The following is a 10,419-nucleotide window of genomic DNA, read 5'->3' as shown; positions in this document are numbered from 1 at the left end:
TTACTGTTTTATATTTTATCCTTGTTTTTGGATACTGAGCTTTATTTTTAGAATTTGTTTTAAGTAGAAATTTTGTATTTAAGTTTTACTTTTTCTGACGGTGCATTTTCTGAGCTCCTGTAATGTGAAATAATTTGGGTTTCCTTTACATTCTTCAATTCCTTTTCTCCCAAAACAAAACAAAACAAAACAAGCTAAACAAAATGAAATAACCAAAAAAACAAAACAAAACAAAAACCCAAACAACAAACAAAAAAAAAACATGCTGGTGTATTCCTGCTGGGAAAGGCTGTGGATCCTACATGACCTAGTAAAGGTTAAGGTACTGATTAAAAGGTTAAGGTACTGATTGAACAAATGAATGAAATCAATTTTTTAAAATGAAATATTCTGGGAAATAAAGCTTGTCATATTGTAAAACGACCGACATTGTCATTATTGTCATTCTGCCAGAGGTAAGCAGCCTCAGTCATGGACAGATTTCATGAACTGCTCCATTCACTGAGGTGGTTTTGTGCTACTGTGCTTCATATTGTATGTGTATTTGAAAGAAATTAAATGTTTTGATGTAACCTGTGTGAAATTTGATCTTTGAGTCTGTAAGTCAAAAGATGACTACTCATTCCTCTTTTTTTTAAGGAAGGCCACTTCCACCAAATGTTAGAAAATCACATTATATAGTCTGCTATTTAGAAACACTTACATTGTAGACTCCTGCTTTTTTATGGTTAATGAAATGTATAACATGCATTTCAAATCTTCTAAAGAGTATCTTGAACCTGTGAAACACCATCCGGGGTTATTCTAATGTGTTAGAATCACAATATTTTAATGAAAGAAATTCATGACCTACTCTGGTCTCTAGCTATCCTACTGCTAGTAAACACCCTCAGTTGTAGGCTAATGTGTGATTTCATATGTAAACCACAGAATGTTCCAGTCACCGAGGTGGTTGCATGATGTAGGTTGTTAATTTTTTAATTTAATTTTTTTTTTTTAATTTTTCTAAAAGAGAAAAGTAAACTTTTGCTCTCCCCCGGAAGAGTGAACACACCCATCAGAAACAGAATGTTAGCTATTCCTAGACATCCTGTTGAATTCTAATATAGCTTTTAAAAATTTTCAGTAACTTTAGTTACTCAAAGGGAAATTTCACACTTGATTCAGAGTTTTCCTTTCATTTAAATGCACAACACAAACCTAGAAAATGAACAGAAAGACATGCAGGTAGCTTTTTTTCTTATATTTTTCTCTACTGTTGCTGGGTAGGATTTTGGATAAGAATGAAAACATTTAAGAGGTCTATGGCTTTTGGAGACATGTTATCAGGAACCACCATAGACATGTTTATTAGTCAAAGAATTAAATAATGAGGAGTTGTGAGGTAGTCACTCAATCTGCTGGACTATCATGTCAGATCAATAATTAAAAGAATTTTTAAAAATGTAAGTTACAAGGGTATGTTAATCATATTTAAGTTCTGGAAGAGTAAAAAAAACAAAGCAAACACCCAATATTAACATTTTCAGGAAACTTTTGCTGGAGTCACGGGAGTTTTACACTAAATCACAGAGAAACGCTGCTTGCATAAACATGATCTGCATGGAAGGGTCGTCAGACCTTAGAAAACCTTTCACTTGCCTGAACATCCTCACAAACAGCAGGCTGCAGTTATAGTGCAGTCCATCTGAAATATTTCAGAATTGAAAGTTACACAGTCTCATGATGCACATGTGTAAGACGTGTAATTTTTGTGGTGGTCTATTTTGATTATACAAATCTTGTGTGTGTACTTTAGAGCTTTGAGGTTATCAGATTTTGTTTTAGATCTCAGTTGCTAGTTTGTGTTTTTCTGTAAATCAGAATCATCTACACTGTTGACACATGCATATAAGCTGGAAAAAATACGGGATAGAAAATGCCCAATTTTTTTTTTCCTCTGTTAAAGAAATTCATTAATTCACAAATAAAAAATGGAAAATTCATATTTTTTTGTGAATTAGTTGTACTACTGTATGCCACCATCATCAAAATATCAAATGAAAGAATAGCTTGATCCAACCAGTTGAGTTTCAGAGACATGTAAAAAATATAGCAAGAAGCATTGAACCTGTTCTGGGAGCTTGAAGCAGCCCAACACTTGTTAACATGTTGTGTTAGTAAGTCAGAATAACATTGTACTTTCTTAAAATTCACATCATATAGTAAAATTCAAGTTGTTGAAAGTCAACCCTTCGAATTGGCGTATGAAGGAGGGTGGTAACAGTCTTGCAGGATTTCCTGTTGGCTAAGTCTAACTCAAATTTAAACTGTTCAGACCAGGGCTTTGCATAGAAACAGGACTTCCTTTTCAATTCTCTTGTGTTATGTTTTGTTTTCAATGTTGTTTTCTATCGTTGTTTCTTATGCAGTTCTTAAGCACTCCAAATAATGCTGAACTAAGAAAACAATCAAACAAATAAATAAATCAGAACCGAAATCAGCATTGTGATTGATGCTGAACATTTTTTTATGTAGAAGATCAAGTAATAGAAGCGAAACCTGAAGCTGAACATGTTTTTCTGTTTCTCACATAGTAAAAACTGCTGAGAAAAGTGTCGAGTCCTACATTCTCACTTTAAGTTATGCTTATACCAGCAACATAGCTTGTTAGAGTTTGACACTGGAGTGTTAGCACACAACTGCTGCATCATCAGATGTATGACGTTAATCGGTATCGCACCCTAGGCTTGAGTAGAGAGATATATCTTGATCTGTGGTGGTTCCTCTTTCATCTAAACATCACTGATTATTGTCCTATAGCCTAGTGCAATAGGTTATAAGCACAAGCACGTCAAGTGTGTTTTATTTCTTACTTATCACCATTATTATACTAGCCATACTATTACATTACTTGTCAGTATTATAGCAGTAGAGTGTGACTTGAGAGATTTTTCTGTCAGAAGTAGTTAATTCACCCGAGAATGGGTGTCAGATGTTGTTGGTCTTCTTGGTCGCTTCCTCCTCAATGCAACAGGATGTACAAATGTGATCAAATGTTTATTTATATCAGCTGTAAACCCGTTCGAAACTAAGTGGTTTCCTCCCTCTCTCTCTTTTTTCTCTCTCTCTCTCTCTCTCTCTCTCTCTCTATCTCTCTCTCTCTCTCTCTCTTTCTGTTTGCCGTTTCTATTCACATCTTATATGCTGTAAATTCAAAAAATCTGATCTGAACAATGAAAAGTGCACATATAAAAGTTATTTATTGTATGTCAAGCATCGTATGTAAAGCAGTAAAATATTAGAGCTTTCACATGCAACTGCTTTGGCAACAAAAAAAACTGAATAAATCATCATGTCATTTACACATCATTTATAACAACAAATTAATGTGTATGAGAAGTCTATGAGAATTAAAAGATGTACACAGCATTTGCCAAAGATTCAGGCATCAAATAATAAAAGAGAAAAAAAAAAATATATATATTTTTAGTCATAAAATATTTTAGTCATGGTTAATCAGCTACCAGGAACTGCTTTCATTTCATAATACATAAAAAAAATCAGAAATAAAATCTAAATTCTAAAAAGTATTAGCTGAAATCACTAAATGATAACATATGAAGCATGATAACTGAGTCAAAACTGCATTAATAATCACAGAATGGCATCAGAGAATTATTGAAAAATTGACACAAGGCATTCATTTGAAGCATTTCATGTGGAATAAGGATGAACTCAGTAAAGCTGTGCGTTAGCAAGCAGAATATTAAATGAAAGTATTAAAACCTTTACTGTATTTTTTATTTCATGTTTTTGTAAACTAAATAAATAGAATGTATTGCAAATAGAATGTATAATGCTTTACACAGGTAGTCAGCCTTCTTGATACTACATTTTATGATAACATCTAAAGAGTTACGTCTAAATTAGGGGTTTACATCTACTTTCTTTCTTTTTATTTTACAATCTATAGTACATATGTGTTTGCCATGTATTTCAGTATTAATAATATAGGCTAAGGGTAAATATCAGCATGATGCTACCACACCCATGATTCAGTGTGTTGTATTGGGGTAATTGGGCTAATATCTCAGTTATGTCTGTTTCAGTTCCAGGTTGTAATGCCACAAATTATGGAACACTTAGTAAATACACTGTATTGCCAAATTGTATACAGGCCTTTGCACCCATACTGTATGTGAGCCTTCCACAATATTGCCACAAAGTTAGAATGGTCTCGAATGTCTTAGAGCAGGGGTGTCAAATCTTATCTGCAAAGTGCTGTTGTGGGTGTATGATTCCAATCAAGCAGGGGCCACACCTGATTCCATCTGTTTAATCAACTGATCTTGGCTTTCAGTAGACTCAGGTGTGGCTTCTGCTCAGTTGGAATGAAAACCTACAACCTGACAGGATAAGCTTTGATACCCCTGTCTTAGAGCATACAATTATTATAAGTTTCTTTCACTGGAACCTATAAAGACATGGTTTTCCAAGACTAGTGTGGAATAACCCAAGGTCCCATGACCTAAATGAACACCTTTGGGATGAATAAATGAGTGCCACGTCTTCTTGCCCAACATCAGTGCCCAATTTCACTAATGGTCTTGAAGCAAAATGGGAAAATACCCTCAGTCATGTTCCAACATCTGGTGGAATGCCTTCCCAGAAAGTGGTGGGAGGGGTTGGGGAATTAAGAACATAGGGGTCCTAATGGACAGGTGTCCATATACTTTTGTCCAGATAAATAAAACCTTTTCTTTTCCTTTCCATTTTCATCCTTAGACTATATGCAAATGAGAGAAAGGCTGCACTTTATGAAATGACCATATGTAAATCCTGCATTATGGACAAACTGGCAACTCGCCATCTCTATTTCAATTCCAGCTACATTTAACATGTCCAAACTGACTCAATGGAATTACAATGTAATTATCAAACCGTCCTGTTTTTATTCCACAGCCTGCACTTACATAAAAAAGGTGCTTCAACACAACTTGAAGGAACATTCAGGTGGATTCATATAAACTTACATGTTTTGCATACACAGTTAACAGATGTTTGGTTTTAAATACATGAATCCGTACAAAATCTAACAATCGTACCTATATACAATATGTAAATTTAGAGGATTAAAGGGGTTTCCACTAGATTGGACAAAATGGTTCTGTTCAAATCTTTTCACCAAACTAAGATCCTTTTCTGCTGAATAACTATGCATGTAATTTGTGAGACACCAGGATGAAAAGGTCTTTTTAGTAGACAGAGCATGGTATTACACAAGTATCTATACTGTACTTCAAAACAGGGAACATGCAAATTTAATTTATCTTATTTTTACAAGTACATATAAATTGAAGGTGCATTTATATGAGTTGCAAAATAAGATATCATGTTTCTCTGAAATTCGCTACCATTTACAAGGCAGTGCCACGTTCATCCACACTTGTGCTCTGTGAATACACAGATGATGCGGCCCGGGTCATGTAGGTCTTCATACACTGCACTTGGACACATGGTGTCTGGCGCAGGAGCCTGGCGAGGTGCCTCCTGAACTTTTCCCCCACAAACACATAGAGGAACGGATTGAGGCAGCTGTGTGAGTACGCTATGGCTTCGGTGGCTTGCAGCGTCAGCTGGATATTTTTGCTGAGTTGACACGTTAGAGGAAGGATTTTCTTTAGCTCCAGTGCTTTGAGGAAAGCTGCAATGTTGTACGGTGTCCAGCAGCAGAAGAAGACCACCATGACCACGATAACAAGACGAATGGCCAATTTCTTGGCTGTACGAAGGGTCTGAAGCCTCCGTAGCACCATCAAGTAGCAATATCCCACAAAAATCAGTGGAATTAGCAGACCCAAAATATTCATTTTAAAGAAAGCTGCAATTCTCATTTCATTGTGACTTGCATTTTTCGGATAAGCACTGCACACTGTTTCATTGCTATAAATTTCGACTCCAAGGAACAATAGCTCAGGAAATGAGGCTATAATGGCTAGAATCCAGATGACCATACTAGCTACAATCCCATAAGTCTTCGTACGGATTCTCAAGGCACACACAGAATGGACAATAGCCAAGTATCGGTCGATGCTCATCAACACGATAAAGAAAATTCCAGCATAAAATCCAATATAGTAAACACTGAGGACCAGCCCGCACATGGCATCACCAAAAACCCAGGTATCTCTGGCATAGTGAGCCAGGAAGGGGAGAGTGAAGACTAGTAGAAGGTCAGCGATGGTCAGGTTCAGGAGAGACACATCAGTCATGCTTTTTATCTGAGCGCCTCTCAGGATCACCCACAGCACCAGCATGTTGCCCAGGAGGCCGACCACGAAGAACAGTGAGTAGAGAACCGGGAGGAAACGGCTTGCATGGTCTCCATAATGACACGGCTCACTAAAGGTAATCTCTGAGTAATCATACTCTTCTGTTGTGCTAAAAAAATAAAGAGAGAGAAACTATATGAGAATTACAGGAGAATTGTGCACATGTCAGATCTTAGACACAGATTTAGAGATTTAGATTTTGAGTAAAACACACTGTGATTTGTTTATCATGCAGAAATTGAGGTTTTGCCCTGTAAACCATTAAAAAAGCTATAGAAATCTCAATCTAAGACATTATTAAGTTTAAAATATGGCACTGTTAATTAAATGAATCATCACTTTAAAATTCCTTTTACATCAGAGGACGTTATAAGACAGAAAAAGAGACATCACATCAAATTAAGGCAAACTTTGAATTTATAATAATCTAAACATCTGGCACTAAAATAATAGTATGTGCTGCATCAAGTGCTATTTTCTAAGACGAACATTATAGTAAATGTGGAAGCTTTATTGTTAAAGTTTATAAATTTGCAGTGGTTACAATTATTTATACATCAATATATCAACAACATACCAGCTTCCTGGTAGATTACACTGCTTGCCATATATCATCATTATATTTGTCTTCTTCAGTTCTTATTTAATGTTGATGATGTTTTTTTCTTTCTTAAAAGTGAGGATAGACACTTTTAGAGGATATTGAGGAGATCTAATCTGAATGAAAAGCCCAGGATATTGAGGAGATATAATCTGAATGAAAAGCCCAGAGAATTGACTCAAAAGGTGATTTATTAAATAACCGCTTCAAGCTGCTAGGTTTTATATTTGGTTGTGATCCTGAGGGTCAAATTTTAAGAGCCCAAGTCTTTTTTTCAGGCATTTCATTTTTTGAATAGTTGTTGATTCTAAACTACTTTTTAGAATTTTTTATTCATTTATTAATGCATCTTAATGTGTAATCATTCTACCACATGCCTTTCATTAAATCTCCATCATTTGTATAGAGAAATCAAGTTCATGCCGTTAGAGACCACGAAGGGTGCACAGCTTTTTGGTAACACTTTTAAACAGATTTATAAGGTAAAGAATTTATATCAAAATGTGAGAGATTTTCTTTTTCTTAAAAGAGTGAAAAGCATAAGCCTTGACTTCTGTTATGCAATGTAAAACTTGATAGATAGAACTTTTTTTTTTTACTCTTCTTTAACAGTAAATGTCATGACAAGTTTTGGCTATTATTTATAGTTTCTAAGTTTTGTAAGATGAAGCTTACAGTAATTCACAGACCTTTTTTCTTGTGAGTTGAAACTAAGTTCAAGCTGAACTTTACTCACTTTTTTAAGGCAGCAAGTGTACTTTCATTTCTAAGTTTATTCACCTTGAAATGTTTTACAGTGTGGGCTTGTCATGTTTCTGAAAAGAATTTCTAAATCCCTTTTTTGCAAGTGATAAATTAAAGCTATAGAATAAGCTATACGCAGTGCTTCATAACAGGAATTTCTTTACAACTCATAACTGTGCTGTTAGTTATAACAACGTGATAACATCTAAGATAAGGTTACAACTGACTCAAGAAAAGACAGAGCACTTACAAAAAGGATATGGTGTAGGTCAAATGAAGTGTTCAGATTTTTCTGACCAAAATGAATCATGCTAGGTTTATACTACATATTCTATAAATACAACACTGTTTATAGTGTTTCCCTATTAATACAGTACAAGCTTATTTATTTCACTGAATGTGGCATTATATAAATAGTTTAATGTTTCAAACCTGCATTATTAGTAAATTTCTGATTGGTTGGTCATGTGTTAAAATAGCAAATATTAAAGGAAATAAAGCTTATAGGGTTCAGAGCTAATCTGGTTTCATGCAGAGGATTTAGACTTCAATCAGAGTCATTTACACTTGACAAAACCCTCTAGGACACAAAATGCAAAGAAATTACAATTGACATACATAAAAATACAACTTATTATATTAGAATATCAGCAAAGAACATTTGCTTTAAAAGTACATTCAAGTGCCTTTAATATCTGGAATGTAATTAGTCCTCACCTGGATTCTGTGATGTTCAACATCTTTGACAATCTGCATCAAACGCTAAGTAGTTATGCTGGGGTAAAAATAAATACAGAAAAAAGAATTAAACCAAAATGTAAGACTGGTTAAACCATCTGTGATGTTGAGCATAACGAACTGTTTTGCCCATCACAAGTTTCAGCAGCATTCAGAAAGTATCAGCTCAAAAAAAAAAAAATGAGTCAGTAAACTGGTGAGGTGTAAAGTACAAAAAAGTGTGAAAGTCTTAGCTGTGAAAACACCCCAGAGGAAAGACAGAGATCAAGATGAGTAAATAAGACACAGCAATTAGCATTGAATTAATTAAACTGATAAATGATTTAAAGAATAAATCGAAACAACCAGAACAACTTCTACCCTATACTTACCAATTCCAAAACAGCCCTCTGGGTCTCTAAGCCAAATAGGACACGATATGCTTGTGTTTGTGGTCTCTGTTTTTCACACTTCTGTTTTTGTGATGTAAAATGAGGCTCTGTAGAGACATGCATGAAATCTGGCAATACTAGAGCTAATGTTCTTGTATGCAGGAGTGCTGAGCTTGTGTTTTCTTTACGTTTCTATGCACTCAGTTTTCCTGAAGTGTTTGTTTGAATTTGTAGTACTGAGGTAACAAGTACCCCATAACCTCATGGTAGTGAAGTGTGGTAATATTATTTCTGGGAAGAGGTAAATTAAATTTCCAAACAAAAGCAACTTCCCTTAACTTACCAAAGCAGTCAAACATGTGATTAATGTGATCACTTCTGTGATCATTTCTGATTGTCATAATATAATGTAATATAACATAATATAATGATTAAATTTCGATAACAAGAGCTCTGACAGTGTGGTAGTATTAATGTAATCATCTTAATATGTGATACTTTCTCAATCAGTAACTTGTTTAGCAGACGTGTCACATAAACAAATTAAAACAAATGGTTTAATTGTTAATACTGTGTCATTTTCTGTGAAGAGACTGGTAATATTCATACCGTTGTATTTCATTGTCTGTAAATAAGTGGATGAAAATATTTGTCCTATCAGCCTGGGACAGGTCATGGCTATGTCCTTCTCTGAATACCTTCTCAATAGATAACTTGATAGATAGATAGATAGATAGATAGATAGATAGATAGATAGATAGATAGATAGATAGATAGATAGATAGATACTTTATTCATCCCAATGGGAAATTTACAAATATTATATAACAGACCCTCTGCATAAACAAATGAATACAAATGTTGTGTCTGTTCATTTTGTCATCATATTTTAATTTGGTCTGAAAAAGTGGGGACAGAATTTTTTTTGTTCCAAACTGTCTGGGACAGGTCGCCTCCACACCACTAGAGGGAGCCTTCCTCCGAATCCTAGAGTCTTTTTTTGTTGTCGTACTTCTGTCCTGCTTGCTTAGTATATAAGGCACATGGTCACAGCTATATAATGTGAAGTCTTAACCATAAGCATTTCCTGATTATCCTGATTGGCCATTGTATCCTGTTTTGCCATCTGTGAATAACCCTTGCTTTTTTTTTTTCGTTTACTCATTTGGCTCTTGTGATTATTGTCATGTTTGAATCTTGCCTAGCCTTTGCCTTTTGTATTTTGTAATCTCCGTGTTCTATAGATTGTGCTTTGTGGTTGTTGGGCATAGATCCTAACACCTTGAGTAGTGTTTGTTATAGAAGGCTTTGCCTGGTGACACAGTCTAGTGAAAGTATACAATCTAAATTCTGTAGTCGGTGTCTCAAGACCAACATCTTCAGCAGATTTCAGCTGTACAGAAGAGCTGACCCGGGCATGGGCAAGAGTAACCAAGGTCTCTCCAGATGTCTGGTGTTGACCTTGTATTGCTCAAACTAACATCTGTCTTTGTACTCCAAGGATGTAGATACAATCAGTTTGGTGCTCTTGCTAATGATTAAAAGAGTGGAGCTTGACCAATTGTAGCCACAACGAACCATAAGGAAGTTTCAGAAATAATTAAATGACCCTCATCCACTATCTAGAGAAGTGACAGGTTAGATGCACGTG

The 10,419-nt window shown here is 35.1% G+C and overlaps 1 protein-coding gene across 3 annotated transcripts; it reads right to left on the bottom strand.

Annotated features, from left to right (window-relative positions):
- Window positions 1–3,270: 3,270 nt before the first annotated feature.
- LOC131360194 (C-C chemokine receptor type 4-like) lies at window positions 3,271–8,879 on the bottom strand. Of its 3 annotated transcripts, none has more exons than XM_058400425.1 (3): window positions 8,769–8,879; window positions 8,377–8,434; window positions 3,271–6,423 (listed from the first exon to the last, which is right to left on the bottom strand). In XM_058400425.1, the coding sequence occupies exons 2-3, from the start codon at window positions 8,397–8,399 to the stop codon at window positions 5,400–5,402; spliced, it is 1,047 nt and encodes a 348-aa protein (XP_058256408.1). In that variant the 5' UTR covers window positions 8,400–8,434; window positions 8,769–8,879; the 3' UTR covers window positions 3,271–5,399. The 3 variants fall into 3 exon arrangements, with proteins under 3 accessions (XP_058256408.1, XP_058256415.1, XP_058256400.1); XM_058400432.1 differs by having other exon boundaries at window positions 8,377–8,421; window positions 8,769–8,869; XM_058400417.1 differs by lacking the exon at window positions 8,769–8,879 and having other exon boundaries at window positions 8,377–8,726.
- Between the last annotated feature and the right edge of the window lie 1,540 nt (window positions 8,880–10,419).

The sequence above is a fragment of the Hemibagrus wyckioides genome, linkage group LG01 (genome assembly GCF_019097595.1).
Source record: "Hemibagrus wyckioides isolate EC202008001 linkage group LG01, SWU_Hwy_1.0, whole genome shotgun sequence".
Classification (NCBI taxonomy): Eukaryota; Metazoa; Chordata; class Actinopteri; order Siluriformes; family Bagridae; genus Hemibagrus; species Hemibagrus wyckioides.
Note: the sequence above shows the minus strand (reverse complement) of the source record. Positions and strands in the feature narration are given on the sequence as shown.

Bases quoted from the DNA above. Each gene is read 5' to 3' on its own strand.
- LOC131360194 (XM_058400425.1), bottom strand. From the start codon at position 8,399: ATGTTGAACATCACAGAATCCAG. The intron at 6,424-8,376 runs GTGAGGACTAAT...TTATTTTTTTAG, and splicing joins TTGAACATCACAGAATCCAG to CACAACAGAAGAGTATGATT.